This window comes from Gobio gobio (assembly GCF_949357685.1).
Source record: "Gobio gobio genome assembly, chromosome: 4".
NCBI classification, from domain to species: domain Eukaryota; kingdom Metazoa; phylum Chordata; class Actinopteri; order Cypriniformes; family Gobionidae; genus Gobio; species Gobio gobio.
In genome coordinates this window covers 57,551,413-57,576,730 of record NC_137100.1, presented here as the reverse complement: position 1 = coordinate 57,576,730, position 25,318 = coordinate 57,551,413, and the positions used below count along the sequence as shown (strand labels likewise).

The 25,318-nt window shown below is 36.9% G+C and overlaps 1 protein-coding gene across 1 annotated transcript; it reads left to right on the top strand.

Annotated features, from left to right (window-relative positions):
• The first annotated feature begins 292 nt into the window (after positions 1–292).
• Positions 293–25,285, top strand: LOC307125352 (uncharacterized protein). Its single transcript, XM_079815174.1, has 12 exons — positions 293–430; positions 1,102–1,213; positions 1,846–1,939; positions 9,532–9,586; positions 12,911–13,051; positions 13,924–14,084; positions 14,879–14,977; positions 16,057–16,202; positions 16,294–16,465; positions 21,301–21,413; positions 21,974–22,061; positions 23,963–25,285. Exons 1-12 carry the CDS (start codon positions 316–318, stop codon positions 24,014–24,016), a joined length of 1,350 nt encoding a protein of 449 aa, XP_079671300.1. The 5' UTR covers positions 293–315; the 3' UTR covers positions 24,017–25,285.
• The last annotated feature ends 33 nt before the right edge of the window (positions 25,286–25,318 follow it).

Sequence of the window (25,318 nt, the reverse complement as noted above, 5' to 3'; positions counted from 1 at the left end):
TTGGTATTTGGTATTTTTGGTATATATATATATATATATATATATATATATATATTGGTTCTCTATCTAATGTTCATACATATTAATGTTTAAGTATTACTTTAAAAACCTATTACATATTTGTCCATACATGTATTACTTATCATTTTAGTATTAACTGATTTGTGCAAAATATGTCTAGTTCCAATGTTGCAACTTTCACCTCCGATAGAGGGCGCCAAAGCTTTACATTTCTGACGTCTCTACATGTGTGCGACACTATTTTGGTTCCCCCGCGTTTGGTGCCGGTGAAAATCCGTCCTACCCATTTTCAATATGTCAGGCTGTAAGAAGCCACGAGCTGTAGCAAATCCTCTGGAGTCGACCATTACAACACCGAGTGAAAGAATACTGAAAGAATGTCACACTTTATATATCGACAACGAGAACGGTAAATAACACATTCGTATGTACGTTAAACACATGTTGCTGTTGTGTCTTTGATGTGATCTAGCATTATGAAACACTGTAAGGTGCAAATCAGCTTGAAAGTTCAACGTCCGACATAGGTAATGCTGTTAGTTATATTTATACTGTGTCACTCATTCAGAAGGTGTGTTATTGGATATGTCTAAAAACAAAGTCAACTACCAACCTAGACAGTTTAGGACTTCACATGATAAATGGCTGCATGAATATGTAGGCGCAAAGCTCACAGGGTTTTGAGACAGTCATGTTGGCCAGTTGTCTCTGCATGTCACAGTGTATATACAGTAATAGTATATACACAAATTGGTGATTATAATAGATCCTCAAGTTCATCTAAACTGAAAAGGTCTTTTACAGTATTTACAGTATACAGGTGCATGTTTGTATGCACATCTCTAAACACACCCACATGTAGGTAGATAGATAGAAAGATAGATAGATACAGAAGATAGATAGATAGATAAATACAGTTGATAGATAGATACAGACGATAGATAGATAAATACAGTAGATAGATAGATAGATAGATAGATAGATAGATAGATAGATAGATAGATAGATAGATAGCATCTTAAAATTGTTGTTGAGAAGCAATCATGTTTTGATAACAAAGCCCTTTTATCTATTTGACAGGATTGGTGAAAATGGCAGAGAGTTTGGGAGTGAGGCTGTTACCTCCTCGGAAAAAAATTATAGTTATGATCATGGGAAACCATTCTGCCGGAAAAAGCTCCTTCATTAACTGGTAATCACATCAAAAACACCTTATGTCCCAAAATGATCTGGAAATCTAAAGATTTTATATATATATATATATATATATATATATATATATATATATATATATATATATATATATATATATACATACATACATACATACAAATAATATATATATATACAAAAATGGGGACAAGAAAATTCTCAATGATAATAATAAAAAAATAATGTATTAATTTTCTTGTCCCCATTTTTTTTGTTATATCCCAACATTAAGACAGTGGTTCTCTACCTTTTTGACTCCACTGTCCACATAAATATAAAAAAGGATTATGAATAAGGATAAGGATTTAAAAAAATAATAATTTTTTTTACCTGATATATTTCTACCTGATAAAATATTTTAGAGCTTGGCATAGAAACTAGAAAAATGTACATTCATTATATTGATTATTATTATATAGATTGTGTTACTTTACATGACATATCCAGGTCTAGAAATAACACTTTTCAAATGAATTTAAATTTAAATTTTAAGTTAGAGGCCACTTTGCTGAGAACCACTGCATTAGACCATATATTTCTTTAAAAATATAAAAAAAAAATGCCAAAAGAGGATAAATAATATATATGTAAAAGGGGATAAAAATCTTTCAGGTATGTGGAGGAGCACATACAGAAGACAGGTGTGGCCATAGAGACTCAAGGCTTCACATTTATAACCAGTGGAAGAAAACGAGAGTCACTAACAGTAAGTACATTTACTTGCACACCACACTGTTTACGCTCTTAACCCCCGTATACGTAGCAAGGAAAATGTTGTTTGCGTTTGATTATTAGCGCACATATTTATCTGTTTAGTAAAGTATAGTAGTCATGTGACTTATTTATTCTGCTGGCGCTCATATTTAAGACCAGCAGTGGGGCAGAGTAATGGCAGTGAATATAAAACACATGAACAGAGATGCCAAGAAAAAAGCTGATCAATTTTACAGAATTCAAGTTAGCACAGACTATTTTTTAAATTTTATTTCTTATTTAATATTAGCTTTTATTTTTATATTTTTGTGTTCATTTTAGTTCTGTTTTTAGTCATTTCATCATGTGCTTTTTGTTATATTGTCATTCTTTTTTTATATTGATATTTAGGTTTAATTTATTTTTTATTTCAGTTTTAGTTATTATTTATTTATTTCAGTTTATTGCCAAGGCAGCATTTATTATTTTAATTTAGTTGAAGTTTCTCAACTAATATTTTATTTTATTTCAGCTTTATTTTAATTAACAATTTTTTTTTATTATTATTCGTTTTAATTAGTTTTAGTTAAAGATAATAACCCTGTCATAGACCTGACCAAATGTAACATTCACAGACATTTATATGTACTTACTAAACAATCCATCTCCATATACCAGCGGAGGAGCGCAGATAATGCATGTATTACAGAGGATATACATATTAACTGTACATCTTCTTGTGTGTTTTTGTATTCACTGCCATTACTTTGCCCTCTTGATGGTAATAAATATGGCGGATGGGGAAAGTCACGTGACTGAAACAGATGAGTAGTGAAAGTGCATTTAGTTAGTGGTGGCTGCGTCCGAAATCTTAAAAATGCTGCCTTCTGAGGCAAGATAAGAAGGCTTCAAGGCACGTCCAAATCCAATGTTCACTTCCTGTCTCCTGAGATATCGTCATCTCATCGATTTGTGAAGACAGCATAGATGTACCTGTCGCTGTCTTTGATATCCCACAATCCTGTGCGTTCCATTCAATGACAGTTAAGGATGGTGTCTGAAAGTTGCGGTAGCTGGTCAGTTTGTGTGTAAATGTAAATTTTTCACTAATATTTTAAACTTTTGATGTCAATCTTAATGAGAAATTACTATAGTACTAATTCAATAATTGCTTATCGTTATCACCAAAGCTCGCTTTATTTAGCTTTAGATCATTAAACCGTTACGCTGCCTCAGAAGTCTGAGAAATCAGTTTTGTAAGATACCTTCATGCGCAAACGCTGCCTGCAAAGTCATTGCCTGACAGGGCAGCGAGGCTACAAGTCAGATGCCCACGTTTTCAGGCGCAGCCGATAAGGCGATTAATAATGACTCATGGGTCAAATGTCGACACTGTTGTCATAAAGACCAGCTGCCAAAACCAAGCTGCAAAGAGATCAATCAAACGAAAACACATTAGCTGAACCTGTTTGAATGAATTTTTCAAAGCAGCCCTTTAAAAAAAAACACGTGCTTTAGTGCTTATAGAGACATTATTCTTAAAGAAATGTTTGTTTGCTTTCAGCCACCGATAATAGTGTCATAGGCTCAGATTCATTTGATACATTTTGACATGTTTAAATCCATTCCACAGAAATCAGAGCAAAAAATCCTGCCCAATCCTGTTTCTCTATTATTTCCTGTTCTCACTCTACTTTCCTCTCTAATGGCACAAATCCAAAAAACGTCCTTGTGAGTAGATACAGACTCCATCTAATTTTTTTCTGCTGTTTGAGAAGGAATTTCTCCAGAATTAATTGAAATATGGTAAAAAGTGCCAAACAGAACTGAGAGTACTTCACTTTTTAATTATTATCAAAACAGCTAAAATATGAGCCCGGCATAGGAGTGAGTTGAAAATCTGTGAAACTTTCTCCGGAATTCTGCCGGTGTAAATTCCATATGAGCTTACTAATAACTGACATTCTTCTGTTGTGTGATGGCGTCTGTGAATGCTTCGTTTGAGTGCAATGATATCTGCAGTTCAGTTCACTTTACTAACTTAATTAAGTTTACTTAATACTTTATTCAGTTGTTCTAAACCTGTATGATTTTCTTTTCTTTCCAAAAGAAGATATTTTGAAGAATGTGGGTAACCAAACAGTTGATGGTCCCCATTGACTGGTTTCATTCGTTTTAACCTATGGTTTTAACATGCGCTTTTCCGAGCGTGCGCAAACACCTGTCAAACTCGTGATTACTGGACTAAGTAACTTAGTCGTCTTACTGCGCTAATACTGTCACATACACACAAGGTTAACATAAACACAGTCGGTTATGTCTAAAGTGAAAGTAAAATCAGCGTGTGTCTGTATATTAGATGCACAGGTCTTAAATTGACAGCAGCGCAGCCTATAGTGAACACGCTCTCCTTAAAGGGACAGTTACCCTCTAAAATGATGTCATTATTTACTCACTCTAATATTGTTCCAAACCTGTATTCATTTCTAGATGACAGAATTTTCATCTTTGAGTGAACTTTCCCTTTAATGTTAATACAACAACAAAAGACAAAGAGAAAATCACTCACTGCTCTTGACTGAAAAACTTTAATACTGTAGCTTTAATAAGAATCAGTGTATATTTTATAGTGAAGTCTATGTAGTGTTTTATTTTTACATTTATTCATTCAATTTCATACTTAAATGCTGCTGTACAGCTCTGAGCTGCCAGTAAATCCTTATATATATTTATTTTATATTATACAATACACTAAGAATGTGTACAAGGGTTTTTTTAAAGTAAAGTTTTAAGTTTAAGGTTTTTCAATTCTTTTAAGTAAAATAAAGAAATAATAAAATAGTATTTTTTTCTCCTTAACCTCTTGCTGTTCCTGTCGCTTAAGCATAGAATAGCAAAAAACTGATGTGGCAAGCCATCAGAACCGAACCGAACCAAAAACCGAGGTATGTATTGAACCGTGGACTAACTGTATTGTTGCATCCCTAGTTCATACTATGGAAGTCAATGGGGATCAGCAACTGTTTGGTTATCCACATTCTTCAAAATATCTTCTTTTGGAAAGAAAAGAAAATCATACAGGTTTAGAACAACTTAAAGGTTTTTTAACATTAATATGAGTTCCCCTAGCCTGTATATGGTCCCCAAGTGGCTAGAAATTTCGATAGGTGTAAACCGAGATCTGGGTGTCCTGCTCTGCCTTTGAGAAAATGAGAGCTCAGACGAGCCGATCTGGAATCTTCCCTTTATGCCGTCATATAGGGAAAGGTTACCTCCCCTTCCTCTGCTTTGCCCGCCCAGAGAATTTGGAGAAAATGGATTCAGTTTATTTTAGTCGCAATGTCAGCACAGGCTTTACAAACAGACTTTACGATATGGAATCGACAGCACCGCCACAAACAGTGAGCAACAGTGTTCATTAATGCCTGATCTGTGATCAGTGATTTCTGATGTGTAGCTAATTATTCAAGTTCACACAGACTTTCTTTCTAAATCGTTTAATACTGTTTATGCATCAGTGAATCAAGCCAGTGACTAAACGATCAACTTCACATTCATTGTTTCTCTTAGTAGCATGAAACAAATCTGGTATTTAAATGATTAAACTACAGAGATCGATCAAAGAACACTCTCTTTATTATGTTCGGAGCTGTGAATCACACGTCGCGAGTGTATCTGCACACTTGCCCAAACTCCCGTTATAATGAATGTTATGCTGCACAACGAAGCTCTTACTGTATTCATATCGATGTCATGTTTGCTGTCAGTTGCAAAAAGTATTTTCTGAGAGAAATAGTGTTGCAATGACGAGATCACTGCATTCACACGATAAACAGACTGTCTGTGTACTCAATGCTCGTCACTGCAGCCTTTCATGTGATGGGAAAAAATATAAAAATAATGCTATAATCAACACTTTCACGATTCGTTCATCTCGACAGCTGTACTGGTAAAAAAAAAATTGTAAAAGTATTCGAGAGGGGTCCCACATGTTACAAAGTTCGTAGAATAAGTTGGAAGAAGACCGGGTCGGCGTGACTGGGACTCGTGTTTATTCAGAACTCTCAGATACAACCAAATAAACTCGCGCTCACAGCGCTCTCAACAACTCGGTACAATATAGGGCTGCAACGACGCGTCGACGTCGTCGATGACGTCGACTACGAAAATACGTCGACGTGCGTGAAATGCGTCGACGCGTCGGCGGCACATTATTTACGTTCTAGAATGGAACAGAAGATCTAGAATAATGGCAGCTTCTGCTCCCGGGCATAGTGAAAATTATCATTTATCATATAAAGCCAGACCGCGACATTCAAAAATGTGGGAGTACTTTAAACAGAAGCCGAGTAAAACTGTGCTTTGTTCGCTCTGTAACGCCGGTTTCACACTGCGCGCGCAGGCAGAGCAGAAGCTGTGCGCGTGGAGAGCGGGAGCTTTCACACTGCCAATCAGTGTTGCCAAGTCCGCTTTTTTCCGCGGAATTGGGCTACTTCTACACTGTTGCCGCGGGCTGTGTCTCATGTCCGCGGGTTGAAGCAAAAAAACACACATATTTAACCACCCGAACGCGATGTTTACCAGAGAACCTCCCCGAAACGCGATTGGGCTTGTTTTGAGTAACGAATGGGTGGGTTTTGTTGTGTAAACCTGGCAACCCTGCCAGTGTTCTCTCGCGCAGCTGAACGCGCCACGCGTGTATTGCAACAGACGGTCACATTTTCCGGGGTTCTTCTCCGACCCCAGTACGTCTCGTGCTTTTATTTATTATGGGCTGCATATATCTCCTGTTAATGCGACCTGGTTCCCCTCTGTCCCAAACACATATGCATAAAACATGCTGTATATAGGTAGTTTACATGATTAAAGAAACATTAAAGTTAAGATATGCCTCTAGCTTTAATCATTTAAATGTGTCTTTGAAGTTTGGGCAAAAACTTCTGGCAGCTTTAGTCGTTGTTTATGCACATGTATCTTCAAAATAGACGACTAGTTATACTATATTAAAACTATGCTGAAAGCTCCTGTATGTGAACCTTTTGCAGATAAATACAAGTGCATTTTCGTTTACAATTGACACAAATCAATAAGTAAATCATACTCAACTACTAGCCTATAGTAAACAACTTTTCCTAATTAGGCCTACTCTGTATACATTTTATTATGAATAGTATCATTATATATTATGTTTAAAAAGCTTCTTGTGTTCATATATTTCATTATAAAATGGCATACTATGTACACTACCTTTCCTGAAATACAATTAATATTGTCATCATTCATTGATTTCATGTTAAAATAATATACAAATTCACTACCCTCTTTGAAATACAATAATCAGTAAAAAAGAATCATAAGATTAATCTGGGAAAATAATCGTTAGATTAGTCGACTAATCGAAAAAATAATCGTTAGATTAGTCGACAGAAAAAATAATCGTTAGTTGCAGCTCTACTACAATATAACTTTCTCAGCTATCTTCCTCCAGCTCTCCGTCTCTGGTCCACGGGTGCCCAGTCCCTCTCTCTCTGGCAATGCTTGCAGACCTCGCTAAACCACGCCCCCTACGCCACATAATCTAATACTCATTTCAAATGCAAAGATTTCAGCCAATCACAACAGTGGGCGTTTTCAGTCTCACAGCAGACACACCCCTTCAAACAAAGCATTCAAGCCAGAGGGCTAATATCAGGATAGAAAAATGCCTTTTATTTCTAAATTAAGACATTTTGTGATGTAAAAATCATACTACCAATATAAATACACCTCAGGAAACATTAAAAAATGATTTTAAAAATCCATGATTTTCCACGCTATGGGACCTTTAAGTGAGAGTAAATGGTGAGAGAATTTTCATTTTTGGTGAACTATACCTTTAATTTTATAGCTTTAGTTTATACTCTTTCTGTATGTCAATAATGGTCTCATTTGTGTCTATTTATTTGACTTTGGGAACTGTAGGATAAACATCTAAGATACTTAAAATATAACTTAGTTCTCCATTAAAGGGATAGTTCACCCAAAGATGAAAATTAATTACCCTCATGAATAAAGATATTTTTGATGAAATCTGAGAGCTTTCTGTCCCTCCATTGACAGCTAAAGAGTGCATAAAGAGATCGTAAAACTAATCCATATGAATTGAGTGGTTTAGTCCAAATTTTCTGAAGAGACTCGATTGCTTTATATGATGAACAGATTGAATTTAGGCTTTTATTCCCATATAAACACTGATTAGCGGACATAAACTGAAGCTCAAACGTGATGCGTAACATGAGAATGAACCTCATTGGTTCTTACGGAAGCTCAAACGTGCTTGTGCTGCTTAACATGAGAATGAACCTCATTGGTTCTCGCGGAAGCTCAAACGTGCTGCGTAACTCATGAGAATGAACCTCATTGGTTCTCGCGAAAGCTCAAACGTGCTGCGTAACTCATGAGAATGAACCTCATTGGTTCTTGAGGAAGCTCAAACGTGCTGCGTAACTCATGAGAATGAACCTCATTGGTTCTTGAGGAAGCTCAAACGTGCTGCGTAACTCATGAGAATGAACCTCATTGGTTCTTGAGGAAGCTCAAACGTGCTGCGTAACTCATGAGAATGAACCTCATTGGTTCTTGAGGAAGTTCAAACGTGCTGCGTAACACATGAGAATGAACCTCATTGGTTCTTGAGGAAGCTCAAATGTGATGCGTAACACGAGAATGAACCTCATTGGTTCTTACACGTCAAGCGAACATGCTTGAGCTTCCATTTGCCACAATTGATTTGTCAGTTGATGAAACTTTAAATGTGTATAAAAACATAAATTCAATCTGTTCATCATATAAAGCAATCGAGTCTATTCAGAAAATTTGGACTAAGCCGCTCCATTTTAGGATCTATTTATGAACTTTTTGAAGCTTCAAACTGGTAGTTGCGTAGCTATCAATGGAGGCACAGAAATCGCTCCGATTTCATCAAAAAGATCTTCATTTGTGTTCTGAAGATGAACGAAAGTCTTACGGGTTTGGAACGACATGAGGGTGAGACATTTCCATTTTTGGATGAACTATCCCTTTAAATCTCCTGAGCCATAAAAGAGCAACCCATGCGCAATGCAATGTTCTTCTGATGGATTCAGATTATGAATCCTGTATTAAAAAGGAAATGCTTAGGCAAGAGCCAGAGGGAAAACTACATCCGTACATGTGGTGAAAGAGTACACAATATCACAGCTTAGTAAATCGCTCCTTCTGGAAGCAGAAGGGTTCTCTTAAAGACACAGCGTCTTTTTTCCCTAGCATATATGGCTCTCCCTCTCTCTCTTTCATTCTCTGTCTCTGTGAAGAAGACTTCAACGGAGTAATGTAATTGCGGTGAAGGAGTGATATGAAAGGATTATCAGCTCTTTACAGGAAGAGCCTACCAGGAGAACAGGAAGAGAGCTGCAGTGTCCGAGAGTATCACACCATCACCCAGCCTGCAGAGAGAAAGAGAGAGAGGGAAAGGGAGAGCAGGGAGCCTCCCTACAGTGGGCCTGGCTTCTGACTTCACACCACATACTCCTCTTTAAATGTGCCTTATCTTTCCTTTCTCAACATGTTTGCTTCTTTTCCTTACAGGGAAATGCAACGTTACACCTCTACCCACATTTCAGACCTCTACTGGAGTTCAAAGGTAGGAAATTATAATCTCAGATTGATATTTAACTTGAACTCTTCTGTCAAAAGCTGTATGTGCAGTATATATTAAACAGGTTTAGGTTTAATCAGTATTATAGAGATGTTATGATTCATAAGAAACATATCTCCATCATTTACCAATGTCTCAAATCCAAAGTTATCTCTTGATTTCGATATTTCAGCACCTTTAAATGTGACTTTTAGGGATGTGTGTAGCTCCGTATGTTGCTATGTTTATCATTTTGATTTTCGTAGTCTTTCGTAGTAAATACTCATATTTACCAAACAAATATGAATATTTCTTCTGTTGCATGCATATTGAATGTGAGTAAATGACAACATAGGTGTTGTTGGCTATTGTGCATGGTAGCACAATAAAAAAAGAGAATTTTATGAACTCCTCAAATATGTGCAGTTTGTTGTACCTCTTAAGCTATTTTCCTCATTTATTGCTTAGAGGCTGAGAAAAATGTGTAGTCGAGGCAGGCGAGTCTACAGCTATGACTAACACCGCACACTGAGTCATGAGAGCGAATGCAGGGTCCGCCTGAGATCGCGAAACATAGCAACACATCTCATTCACATGCTCCTGGATAAACTCCCTCCGGCTCTGCTGACTTAACGCTTTTCACTGTGTATTTATGTAAGAGTCCAGCTGATGTCACAGATTGGCTGCATCTTACGTTGGGGAGTGATGGGGCTTCGTTGGTGTAGGTGAGTGATCTTTGGGTGTGTCAGAGGGCATCATCGCCACACACTGACCGTGCAGTTTTCCTTCAGTGGGCAGTGTGGGCTCACCTGGTGCAGAGAACCAGAATGAGTCATTCACATTGACAACAGTGCAGCATTGGTGGGTTACAGAGGGAGAAATGTCTTCCCACGATCGACTGTACAAATATGAAATGAAAGCAGAGTATTGTATAGCCATCACATACTGTATCACGAGCCTGACATAATTATGAGATGCGCTCTTAAAGCAGTCTACTTGAACAGTAAAACACGCATGCATCCTTCTTTTTATTGCACTTTATTTTAAGTAAAATAAACAATTTTCTGGTTATTTTTGTCTATTGAATCTCATCCTACTTTGTTTGAAGTTTTTAGCTAAGTTTATGAGAACGAACATTTTTATTTATGTAAAAATTTAGGTTTTTATGTGCTTGAAAACCTCTATATGGTGTCGCATTGGAGATTTCGCTTGGCTTCAAGCGTTTAAAACGCCTGTGTTGGTTGTTCGGATGTGGGTGTGTGTAGGAAAGAATAATGAGATTTGCGATTGGTGCATTGTTTGGGTGTGGTTTTGGCCGGTTTGTCTTATCTCAATAAGTTTGAGCCCATCATTATGACTCGGGTCTCTCCGCAGTGGTGCTGCTTTGCAGTTTGGAGATGACGGGGCACTTTCTTGACCTTTGACTTTTCCCCAGTGGACTAGATCCCTCAGTATCTCCTTCCACCTTTCAGCAGCAATGCCAGCAATGCGAGATGCATCTCTCCAGTTACCCTTTCTCGTTTAAAAAGATTCAAAGTGAGTCTAAGTGATTACTGAGCCTATCAAATGCACATGACTAATAGGATTTTAATCTGTGGAATGAAAGTTTGAGCTCAGCAAAATTAGATTATTTTTTTTTTTTTCAAGAAATGATTGGTTTTATTTAGCAAAGATGCATTAAATTGCTCAAAAGTGACAGTATGGACAGAATCCTGGAAAAGAAAAGTGTATAATGGTTTTGACAAAAATATTAAGCAGCACAACTGTTTTCAACATTGATAATAATAACAATGTTTCTTGAGCAGCAAATCATGTGACACTGAGGACTGGAGTAATGATGCTGAAAATGCACAGGAATAAATTGCATTTTAAAATATATAAAAGATTAATATATTATATAATATTAATATATTATATCTAATATATACATATTGATATTAACATACATACTGTGTGTGTATATATATATATATATATATATATATATAATTTAAAAATCTAAAGTGTAATAATATTTCTATTTTTACTGATTTTTTTAAACAAATACATGTAGCCTTGGTGAGCATTTCATTATGAATTCAATTATTTACTATTAAGTTCTCATTAAAAGTCAAATGAGTTTATTCTCTTTGTGTATGCTTGTAATGGTCTCATTTGTGTCTATTTATATTTCTCTTTAGACTGAAAATTCAACTTAGCAATTACTGGAATTAATTATACTATAAAATACTTTTAAAATAACTTTTCTATTTATTTATTTTAAATTGTAATAATAATTCACAATTTTACTGTATTTACTGTTACTGTAATTTTTTTAATGAATGCCGCTTTGGTTAGCAGAAGAGACTTCTTTTAAAAACATTTGAACAAATCTTACCGACCTCAAACTTTTGAATGGTAGTGTATATGGTGGGGAAAGAGTCCACATCCATTTTATATCTCTGCATCATTACTGTCCGTCAACATTTCTGTGTTCTAGGAAGTTTAGAAGAAACATTAAGTCTCTGTGATCTACCGTTAAGCAATAATGTTTTACCAGAGAATTCCTCTAGATCTTATTACAGCAGATTGATTTTAAACGTGTGCAGTAAGACAGAGAGAGCAGTTGAGAGACAGAGAGAGATGGACAGGCTGATTTGAGGGTGTGTTTGTGCAACTTTAGTGAATGTAGATGAGACGGAACAAATCGGGTTTGTGGGAGATCTTGCACACCTGCAGCCACTATAAAGAGCTTCAGTGTAAACCGCAGATGTGTTGTCAAGGTAGCAGATTCAAGGATATTAGGTGCGATGCTTTCACACCTAATATCTAAAACAATGTCTATTAAACAATCTAACCTACTGTATGCTTTTCACCTGCCGAATGACACTAAAAAACACTCCAAAAACCTCCAAGAACGTGTTAAAGTCATTCAGATCATGTAAGCAACCATAAAGTCAGTGAAGCACCAGTTGCAATCTTTAGAAAATGTGAAAATGTTGTTTCATCTTATATTTATGTTTTTAAAACTCTTAGCGGATCAGTATTGGCCGGCTGGCGTTACTTCACAGTCGTTCTTCACTGGCTAGCTTTATGTGGCTCTACCTTAAAGCTGCCAGTTGAAGAGCTGTTGTGGGTAATCATTACAACAGACCACCAGAGGGCCCGAAAGGTCAGGAAAGTGGGATGAATCAGATTCGAAGAGCAAAGAGTCAATCAGAATTGATCACCATGTTTTATTTATCAAATGGATTTTCCCCCCTAGAATTTAGTTTTGAATCCACATGATGAATCTGTACATGTTTCTAATGCCAGCGCAGTTTTATAAATGCCTGCAGTTGTATATTGTAGGTGTCACGGATTACCTGAGTGCTGAGATTTCCACCTCCAAACAGAAGAAATTCAGCCTGGTGACGTTTGTGGACACTCCAGGGTTGGTTGATGGAGACATGGTGTACCCCTTTGATGTCAACAATGCCATCACCTCTTTTGGTAAGGCTGTGTTTCATCATTGTGGACCGTTTTATCTTCTATAGGCTACTTCTCTGAGATTTTATGCATTACATTATTTGTATTTTGTATAAATCTTCTGAGACTGATTTTAAAAGGAGCGATTTACTCTTTTAATGAGCCAAGCTATTTTTTATGTTTAGGGGGACTTCTTTTAATATTTTTTTGGCTTTTAGTCAATGCACTGTTGAGTTGATATTATTAACTAAAACTATTAAAAAATAATTTGTGTTAATTGAAATAATGCTGAATTAAAATTAGATGTAAAAACTTAAAATGTTTAAATGCAAATTCAAACTGAAATAAATTAAGTTGAAGTAATACAAATATTCAAACTAAAAATTAGATTAAGTTAATATAACCTAATAATAGGATAGAAATTATTATAGTCTAAATTAACTGTAGTGTTTGACATTTGACGATTGACCAATCAGAATCAAGTATACAAGAGTGTCGTCAAGATGATTTAACATAGTCAGGAGCATTTAACGTGCATAGTCTTTCTCATACAAGACAATATTGATGTAGCAAATTGCATTGTAGCAATTATATTATAGCCAGTAGCAGATCCTGGTTCACGGCTTGTGACTTAAATGAAAGACTATTGGCTTTTTTAAAAAAGAACAAGCCCTTCGATATGTCCCGAACCAACATCCTTTTTCAGAAGGAAATGTCAACATAAGAAGGAAAATTTGTCAAACCTTTTTAAGATTGATTATCTTTTTAAGCTGATGAGACAAAATGTCAATGCCATTTTGTTTCCTCATGCATTTGAGTGTTGTTTTATGTCCTAAATTAAATCGCACAACTGTTATTTCGTTAAAAAAGGATTTGACATCTGTGTGTGTATTCAGGTGAGCAGGCAGACCTCGTCTTCGTGTTTTTTGACCCGATGGGACAGGCGTTGTGCAAGCGTACATTGAACATCGTTGAGAAGCTGAGTGAGAAGTGTGGAGACAAACTGCGCTTTTACCTGAGCAAAGCTGACGAGGCTGGACGAGAAACGGACAGACAGGTGTGTGTGTGTGTGTGTGTGTGTGTGTGTGTGTGTGTGTGTGTGTGTGTGTGTGTGTGTGTGTGTGTGTGCGTGCATGCGTGGACATGTGTGAGTGTATGTGTCTATTACAGAAAGATGTATTAAAGGAACACGCCGACTTTTTGGGACTTTAGCTTATTCATCGTATCCCACAGAGTTAGATAAGTCCATACATACCATTCTCATCTCCGTGCATCTCATAACTCTGTCTGACGCACCCACCGCTAGCCAAGCTTAGCACAAAGACTGGAGGTAAATGGCTCCAGCTAGCCTACTGCTCAATAAGTGACAAAATAACGCCAACATTTTCCTATTTACATGTTGTGATGTGTACAGTTACATCATGTACTTAGACCGACAGAAAATTAAAAGTTGCTATTTTCTAGGCCAATATGGCTCGGAACTATACTCTCATTCCTGCATAATAATCAATAACCTGCATAAAGGAACTTTGTGGGGAGTTTAATTCTAGGGGAGTTGGAAAATGAGCCTATTTTCAAAAAAAGTGGAGTGTTCCATTAATCATTTGGCGAAGTAATATGGACACGTAATGCGGTCAAGACTTGCCTGGAGCTACTTTAGCCGTGCGTTTCCCTGAAATTAATTGCACACCTTAGAATGTTCATCAACCAATCAGATTCAAGCATTCAACAGCCCCGTAGTATAATAAAAAATGTAATCTTCTGCGAGTTTCTATTCAGCATTAGCTCATCTTAAGGTCAAATGTCTACGTCAGTCTTATACTGTACATGGTGTTCTTTTTATTCCCACAGCGAGTGATGATGCAGATTGTCCAAGAGCTGTGCAGGAGACCTGGACTCAACAAATGTGGCTTCGAAATGCCCACGATATACATCCCCAACCCTCAAAAAGTAAGAAATGATGGTAACAGACTGGCTTGTTGGTTAAATGTCTATGGTTTCCCTCCTAGGACTGGAATCAGACATGAGTAATGGAAGCCTGCTCATGCTGCACTGCTCTGTCAGAGGAAATGGATTTATGTCTCTCTGCAGCATTTACATTAATGAGTTCTGTCAGTCAGCAGAGAATGAGACACTTTTCTTAAAGGCCCGACTTAAAGCTACAAAGAAAAAATGTGCTGATTCTATTAAGATTCCTTACTAAGAGATCTAGCTAAAATTTCAGGTAGAAATGTATATTTATATTCAGCAAGAATGCATTAAATTGACAGTAAAGACATTTATGTTACAAAAGATTTCAATATTAAATATATTCAGTTCTTTTGAACTTTCATGAAAAAGAATTAGCAGTTTTCTACAAAACATATTAAGCAGCACAACTGTTTTCAACCTTGATAATAATAATAAATGTTTCTTGAGCAGCAAATCATCATTATAATAGAATGATTTCTGATTGATCATGTGACACTGAAGACTGGAGTAATGCTGAAAATTCACCTTTTTAAAATAGAAAACAGTAATATTTCACAGCATTACTGTTATCACTGTAATTTTGATTGGATAAATGCAGCCTTGGTGAGCAGAAGAGACATTAAAAAAAAATTCCCCAAATGACCCCCAACATTACTAAGATATATAAAAATGACAAAATTGATGGAATTACTGAAATGACAAAATAACTGATATTGAGCTGTTCATATCCTCAAAATGTCAATACTCATAACGAAAAATTCATCCATATGCAGCTTTGTTGGTCATCACTCCATTAATTCAGCTCTTGCAAAATGTTGATTGTTACGTTGCTTGGCAACTGTAAACAGCCTGTAGTTATGCTAAAGAGCTATATTTCTATATCAATAGTTTGTTTTGGATTTTTATAACGCCTCTCAGCTCAGATGTGGTGATATTGCACAGCCTCTTTTGGCTTATTGCTTTACTATGTAATTGCACATGACACACTACTAGTATAGATTGTTGATATAAAGTGAATATAAAATTATTGAAATTGATTTTGGTGTGTGTGTGTGCAGCCCAGCAGATGCATCAACCAGATTGATGAGGTGTGTGAAACCATTGAGAAGAGCATAAACCAGGCAGTGCAGAAAACACTCGACCAGCTGGAGAAAGACTGCAACCTGGTCATCTCTACCATCAACCATACACTGGAGCAGGACCGGTACACATCCATCCATCATCTCATCTGTTCTATATCATGACCCATATAATGTAATATTTATCAGTTTCGCATGTATTTGTCTTTCCCTCAGGATGAACGTGGGCTGTAATAGAAGCAACCGTTTTAATTCATTCCTGTGCGGAGTTCTGGGAATCTTCCTTCCATCGCTCTTCATCCTTAGCTTCATCATCAGCACTTTCGCTCCAGAGGAACTGGACACTCTTGTAGGAGAGGGGTTGGCTAAAATGCTCTACTTTTCCACAGTATGTACTCATTTTCATGTTTTCTGAAATTTTGTTTAAAGCGATAGTACACCCAAAAATTAAAATTCTCATCATTTACTCACCTTCACACTTTCCCTGATGGATATGAGTTTCTTTCTTAAGATAAACTCAAACGAAGATTTTAAAGAAAAGAATCCATCTGTTGGAGTCCATATAATGCCATTGAATAAATGCCACTAGTTTGACACTTAAAAAACCACACACAGCGATCGTGACGATAATCCAACCCCACTGGACGAATCAATGTCTTTTGAAGCAAAACGATTGATGTGTGTAAGAAAAACACTAATATTATTAACTCTTTCGCTGTTATATGTTAGGGGGCGCTATGACACATCTTCTGAAAGAGTACAGAATCTCCTGATCAAAACCAAGCTGCAATCTCCCGCGGTCTCTCGAAGTCAAAATGGAAGTGACTTAAACTACAATTCATCGACTGGCCACTAGAGACAGGCTCCAAAATGGAGTCTAATCTGTATCTCCCCCATGTTAAAATGCCCAACTTTATAGCAGATCCTTCATGACAACTGTGAGGGGGTGAATTTTTTTTATAACTCATCCGTTTAAATTATATTAAGCCTTAACGTTCTGCATAATTAAGGGCGTGGCCACTTGAGTGACAGGTGGATTGCCACTATGGTTGAGCTAGGTGGGCGTGGTTTCAGCAACCAGGCACCTCAACTCCACCCACATCCCGCCTCTGCCCATTTTCAGTATCCCATTTTCACTCCTCCACACAGATCTTCTCTAGATCAGTCAGGTTTCTGGCCTGTCGCTGAGAAACACAGAGTTTGAGCTCCCTCCAAAGATTCTCTATTGGGTTTAGGTCTGGAGACTGGCTAGGCCACGCCAGAACCTTGATATGCTTCTTACAGAGCCACTCCTTGGTTATCCTGGCTGTGTGCTTCGGGTCATTGTCATGTTGGAAGACCCAGCCTCGACCCATCTTCAATGCTCTAACTAAGGGAAGGAGGTTGTTCCCCAAAATCTCGCAATACATGGCCCCGGTCATCCTCTCCTTAATACAGTGCAGTCGCCCTGTCCCATGTGCAGAAAAACACCCCCAAAGCATGATGCTACCACCCCCATGCTTCACAGTAGGGATGGTGTTCTTGGGATGGTACTCATCATTCTTCTTCCTCCAAACACGTTTAGTGGAATTATGACCAAAAAGTTCTATTTTGGTCTCATCTGACCACATGACTTTCTCCCATGATTCCTCTGGATTATCCAAATGGTCATTGGCAAACTTAAGACAGGCCTGGACATGTGCTGGTTTAAGCAGGGGAACCTTCCGTGCCATGCATGATTTCAAACCATGACGTCTTAGTGTATTACCAACAGTAACCTTGGAAACGGTGGTCCCAGCTCTTTTCAGGTCATTGACCAGCTCCTCCCGTGTAGTTCTGGGCTGATTTCTCATCTTTTTTAGGATCATTGAGACCCCACGAGGTGAGATCTTGCCTGGAGCCCCAGTCCGAGGGAGATTGACAATCATGTTTAGCTTCTTCCATTTTCTAATGATTGCTCCAACAGTGGACCTTTTTTCACCAAGCTGCTTGGCAATTTCCCCATAGCCCTTTCCAGCCTTGTGGAGGTGTACAATTTTGTCTCTAGTGCAGGGTACCAGCGGGATCTTAAAAAGTTTTAAATGTCTTTCAATTTCAAAATAAAATGAATTTTAGGCCTTAAAAAGTCTTAAATTCGCTGAAGTATTCAGTTCTAGGTCTTAAATATTTTCAAACGGATTTTCATTTTCCTATGTCCATGTAACGCTACCTCTTGCTCATTGAAATGCTCCCGCAGCGCCTTTAGTGTGTGTGTTCTAGTTCGTTCTTTCGCTAGTCCAACTATTGTTTGCTGTATTACAACTACGAATGAGACCAACATGCATCTTATATTGCAGCCAATCAGCTTTCGTGTAATTGGCGCGAGGCTCTTTCAAATTGTACCACAGACACATCAAACAGATTTTATTCTTCAGCTTCAGTTTTTCCAGTTCACGCGATTGTGAAAGCAAAGCGAAGGCGAATCTTTCTTACCTGCCATCTCACATAATGACCAAATAAAAGTATGATGTGCCTGATAGCACTAAAAAAAGTGATGTAAACCCCAAACTCATTCGCTACTGACACACGGACAGATGTCAGACTGGCTGCGGATTCTGTGCACACGTTTGCCGCCTGTCGCCACTCGCGCGAGTGTACCGAATGTGTTCTATTTCTAGACACCATTTCTAGGCACATTACTGTAGGTCTTAAAGTGAAAGCAACCCAATATAGCCTAGCCTATTCCCACTCCTGTCTGTGTCATTAATATTAATCAAACAACAACAACGGGGAAAAACAAACAGTAGCCGACCTAAACTTAAAGCACTGTTTGTATCTGTATATTTAAGTTGTATTTATTTGTCCTATTGTCAGACAAGATTCATGCAATTTGTTTGTTTTATTGCCGTGTGACCTGTATTCTGCATCTAACATAATGATATGGTAAATTAGGCATCCTAATTATGAAAGAACAAAAAACATGCACATTTCTGAAAATGACCACCACCACAAAATCATATATATATATATGAACACACACACACACACACACACACTCAACCGGTCAAAAGTTTGAGAACGGTAAGATTTTTCAAATGTTTTTAAAGAAGTCTCTTCTGCTCACCAAGTCTGCATTTATTTTGATCCATTTTACAATTTAAAATAACTTTTTTTATATTTGAATATATTTTAAAATGCAATTTATTTCTGTAATTTAAAGCTGAATTTTCCGCATCATTACTCCAGACTTTAGAGTCACATAATCCTTCAGATTATCCTTCGACAAACGCAACCGAACGCAACACTACCTCTTCTCCACGAGGGAGAGCAACAAGACCACGCCCCCCTCGCGTATTCTTGTGGGCGGAGGTTAGTCAACAAACTGTTCTACTGACGTCATTAAAGCAGGATGTACAGGGATGTAGTCCAAACCGGCCGTTCGCTGTAGGCTTTGAAAGGGAACTTCTGTTAAATAAAATATCTCGCTTGGCATTGAACTTTGAGCTTTATAATTTTACAGGCATTATTTATGCTTTAACAGCAACATTACACACTAACTAAAGTTTGAAAAATGGGATCACGAAGAACAGGACCTTTAAATTAATTAAATTAAATTTTAATTTTTTAATTTAGTCTTAAAAAGGTCTTAAAAAGTCTTAAATTTGACTTGGTGAAACCTGCAGATACCCTGTAGTGTCTTTGGACAGCTCTTTGGTCTTGGCCATGTTAGTAGTTGGATTCTTACTGATTGAATGGGGTGGACAGTCTTTATGCAGCTAACGACCTCAAACAGGTGCATCTAATTTAGGATAATAAATGGAGTGGAGGTGGACATTTTAAAGGCAGGCTAACAGGTCTTTGAGGGTCAGAATTCTAGCTGATAGACAGGTGTTCAAATACTTATTTGCAGCTGTATCATACAAATAAATAGTTAAAAAATCATACATTGTAATTTCTGGATTTTTTTTTTTTTAGATTATGTCTCTCACAGTGGACATGCACCTACGATGACAATTTCAGACCCCTCTATGATTTCTAAGTGGGAGAACTTGCAAAATAGCAGGGTGTTCAAATACTTATTTTCCTCACTGTAAATATATAAATATGCAATATATCAAAATAAAGAACAGAGCATCTGCTTTTAAACAAAACAAATTGTTTTTATCAAAGTTTACATCCGGATCGGATTCATAACGATGATCAAAACAGAGATGGAGTAGATCGAGTCCATCAAAACAAGGTTTTCACAACAAAACCCGTCCAATTGCTACTGAAAACAAGCCCAGTCGTGTTTCAGGTGGAGTTCCCTGGTAAAAATCGCATTCATGTGGCTAAATATGACATACTTGGGGTTGCTTCAACCCGCGGACATGAAAAACAGCCAGTAGCAAGTCTGGCAACAGTGTTAAAGTAGCCCAATTCTGCGGAAAGCCGTGGACTTAGCAACACTGATCAACACCCCCGAAGCTTCACAGTCTTGTAGCTCGTTCTGGGTCGACATTTCATTCAGTAACATTGGGCAGTTTTGATTTATATGGCGTTTAATGTTTGATGATCATGTTATTTTACATATGCATATGATTACGTATGATATTGCTTGTCTCTGCTTCTTCTTCGTCTGTGTTTTGATCAGGCGATTGAGTACTCTTTCAGAAGTCTGTTATTGCAGGGACATCGACATTGTCACACCCATAAACATGACGCGGAACAAAACAAACTGTGATTGGTTGTGTTACATGTCAGTCAAACGTGTTCTTGGGCGGTCTTTGGCCAATGAAAGCTGCGATAGAGTCCAGACCTTCTGCCGGTCTGGCTACACGAGGCTAGGAAAGAGTTAACTGTGAAGTTTACGCAAGAAGTAATGCGGAAGCGCAGAGGACCGCCACTTCATGCGAGCTTCACAATGTACTTGCATCACGAGTCACAACATCCGTCTCATGCACGCTCATATGACAGTAGACTGAAAACACTGATTTATAGTTAAATATTAGTCGTTTTTTTTGCATACACCTATCGTTTCGCTTCAGAAGACATTGATTCATCAAACGTGAACCGAGCGCCGCCCATTCACCTAGAGATTGATTATTTTCATAAAAATCTTTTTTGTGTATCTGAAGAAAGTCATATGCATGAGGGATGGCATGAGGGTGAGTAAATGATGAGAGAATTTTCCTTTTCGGGTGAACTATCCCTTTAGGGTTTGTTTCCATCGCATGTGAATCAGTGTTTTATTTTTCTTCTGTTTATGTGTTTGTGTTTTAATAGGGAATAGTGGTGTATCTGTGGGACTGTATTCCTGAAGACTGGCAGATATTGTTTGTGATCACCTTCGGTGCTCTGTCCTACTTTATGCTCTTTCTGGCCAAGTATTTTGCACGGTGAGCAAACCCGTCTCTAATCGTTTCCTTTTGTTGTCACAAGGGGGCAGCGTAACTCTGATATCATTTATATGGATTTATTTAGTACTTTATCCTCTGGCTATGTTTGGGATAGCATACTAACATAACTGTTTATTCAACTTGCACAATGCAACCATATGCAATTGTTCTGTAGATATAGAATAGCCAGATACTTTATTATACAACAGAGCATATGGCATGGAAATAACTTATCCCACAATACAATGCATGCAACTTCACAACAAAATACATGTTTAACATCCTTTTTTTTCACTTTCATAATGCAAAAATGCATTTGTTTTCAACTTGACAACACTTGCAAAATTAAAGTCAGCTACATGCATATTATAGGTCTTATTGTGAACAATTCATCTATGCCAGTTTCATTTTTAAAAACTTTTTTGGCCTCATAATGTTTAGTCAAAATGTCATAACTGGATCTTTTGGTGAAAACGACACCGACTTCTCTCTGATGACGTATGCAGGAGTTATTTTAATGGTGACTTCATGAGTTGAATTAATGCTCTGATCTCCTTCAGTCAGGGCAACAAAACGCTTACTAAGAGAGAGAAGAAGAAACTGGCGGAGTGCAGTGATTACATCCAGGATGTTGTCAAATCCAAGAAGGTACGACATACATTAGCATTGCTATCGATGTTTGAACAAATCAGCTTAATCCAACCTAATGTGGTTTCCAGTAGGGCTAGGTGATTTATTCAGTATTCACCACTGTGAATAACATAATCACACTATTTATTTAGCCATACAAGATATACAGTAGTAGTATTAGTAGTAATAATCATTCCTTGTGTTGACAATTACTTACTGTCAAAAGTTTGGGATCAGTAGGATTTATTTATTTTTTGAAATAAATATTTTTATTCAGCAAGGACGCATTAAATTGATCAAAAGTGACGGTAAAGGCATGTATAATGTTACAAATTTCTATTTCAAATATTTTTACTCCTCAAATAATCTTGAGAAAAAATGCATCACTTTTTACACAAAAATATTAATCAGCACGACTGTTTTTAACATTGATAACAATAAGAAATGTTCCTTGAGCAGCAAATCAGCATATTAGAATGATTTCTGAAGGATCATGTGACACTGAAGACTGGAGTAATGATGCCGAACATTCAACTTTGATCACAGGAATAAAGGACATTTTTAAATAAAATTCAAAAACGGTTATTTAAATTGTAATAATATTTCATAATGTTGTTTTCACTGTATTTTTGATCAAATAAATGCAGCTTTAGAGACTTCTTTAAAAGACATCATGAAATCTTACTGAGCTCAAACTTTTCAGCATTAGTGTGTTTCTGATTTTAACTTCAGTAGCAAAACTGGCATGAAAGCGATTCTTTTTTAAAATTATTAATTAACTCTTTTTCAGTTTCATGTATTCAAATATTGTATAAAAAATTATATAGGTTTTTCTTATACTATACTATACTGAAATTTAGAGAAAACCATGTGCAAAACAGGCCTTTTAACTTGATTTTTATTGTATTTTAATTTTTACATTAAAATATTTTCCTATGAAAAAGAAATCACTCTTTTAAACCATCTAAAAATATACATTAAATAACATAAAAAGGATATAAAATATCGGTGTCTATTCACACCAAGTGCAAATAGCGTGCCTTGTTGGCAAATGCTATTCACACTAGCTCCGCCTAACAATGCCTGTTTGGGCCAAACACGATTTTAAAAAGTGCTCATATTTCAACGTCTTCAGTGGCACAATCAGTAAAGCGTGTGGCTAATGGATCTTGGTTTTGACGCGATCGACCCGAGTTCGAATCCGCCTTTTTGCAGAGCTCGCTCTTATCTCTTTTGCTATCACAAATCACATCAGAAAAGGCGTTTACTTTCAATAAAAATTAAGAAAATGTTCTAAATGTGGAAATAAAGTGCCTAACGAAATGTTTAATTACAATAAAAGCATTTATTGGGTAAGGGTTGGGTTAGGGGTAGGTGTAAGGAGGGATTGTATTGTCCCATTAAGGTGGCATCCATTTAATAATTTTAATAAATATAATAATTTACACTCTGTTATTATTGCATCCTGTTAATGTACAACAATACTGAGGTGCAAATAGTATGTATCTGTCTAATTACTATTTACACATAATGCAAAGAACGGCTACTTTTACATGGTGCAGATAGAAAATATCAGCTTAGTATGCCATATCCCTTAGTAAATAGCATCTACAGCTATTTGCACTTAGTGTAAATATCATCTATCGCTAAGAAAATGTGTTATTTTCACTTAGTGTAAATGGAATCTAGTTGCTATTAACACAATAGCCGCTGCCATAAAATATTGCGTTACAATAACCAGCTGACAAGTGCCTCTGAAACCACCAGACCAGCTTAACCAGCTTGGCTTGGCTGTAAGACCAGCTAACCCCCTTAGGATGAAATTGAAAGAGCCTGAATTTGAAATGTAACCCTTTAGAAGGATTGCAGATGACGTTTGTCTTCCTCTAATCTTGTAATATTTGTCATCTTTATCTTAGCGGAAACTGTACGAGGAGTATCTTCGCCAGTGTGCGGCAGAATATGATTTCTGAAGGAAGCCGGCGTGACGGGAGTCGCATCCGTGTGTGAAAATACTGGTGTAGTTTCATAGTGACATGAGTGATAATTGCAAACCGGTGCCTTTTTGTTAAAAGTCAAGTGTTGAACAAAATGTGATATACAAACATGACCTCAATATTCGCCTACACCAGCTAGTTTTTCTATGTGAAGCATTTTTTTATAATCAGACCTTGAACTGTTTATTATCACCATATAACGCTGATTATCCGGAGACATTAGCCTGGTTTCTGCAGCCTTGTTTTGATCTCCAGGTGCACTCTGGGAGAAACCAATGGTACGCTTGCCCACCGAATTCAACCTCTTATTCTCTCTACTCAGTGTTTATAAAGAGAGAGACATTTCTATTTTTTACATGGTAACAGAAGAATTTCTCCCAGCAGCCACAGAAGAAGCACTCAACTGACTTTAGGTCTTCCTGTCACTCATATGTATATGTGAATGTACTGTTGCATGTTTTATGTGGTTTATATAGGATTTTAAAATGATGATCTGTAGTGATTTGAAGTGATGCTGCCTACAAATGTTAAAACTGTAGCCATTTTTTAGGGCATTGTTTTATGAATATTATGAACTTGCATCAGTCAAATAACTGGTTTTGATTATGGATAATGACTGAGATCCAATTTTTAACCGTCCATATATAAAGCAGTTACATGTACTGGGTGGAATCACACACTGCTATATTTTTTAACTTTATTTTGTTTGATTTTTCAGCTTTTTAAATGTAAATTGAGAAAGATTTCAATTTAAACGGATGGTTCACCCAAAAATGTCCTCAAGTTGTTCTAAACCTGTACGAGTTTCTTTCATCTCATGCACATAGAAGATATTTTGACCATTAACTTCCATAGTATGGAAAATAATACTATGAAAGTCTATGGGGACCAGAAACTCATACAGGTTTGGAACAACATGAGGGTGAGTACATTTTGGGTGAACTATCCCTTTAAGAAACCGTAGCACTTCCATGGCTTTTAAATGAAAATGCCTTTACCTCAGTATTGCAAAAATGCCTTTGTTAGGACTGCAATAATTGTCATTTTTCAGAATGTTTTCACAGTGTATACAGTGCTTTTCCAAATGGATGATTTTAACATTTAAAATGTTTTTTTTAGCTATGCTGATTTTTAGCCGTCTTACAGAAAAAGTCTTCTTGTGCTATAATAAATAGCTTGCTTGTGTTAGTACATTTGAAAGAACAAAAAGCACAATAAAATGTTATAGCAACAAATTTATTCATCATTTTGTATTCCACCGGAACCTGTCCCATATGA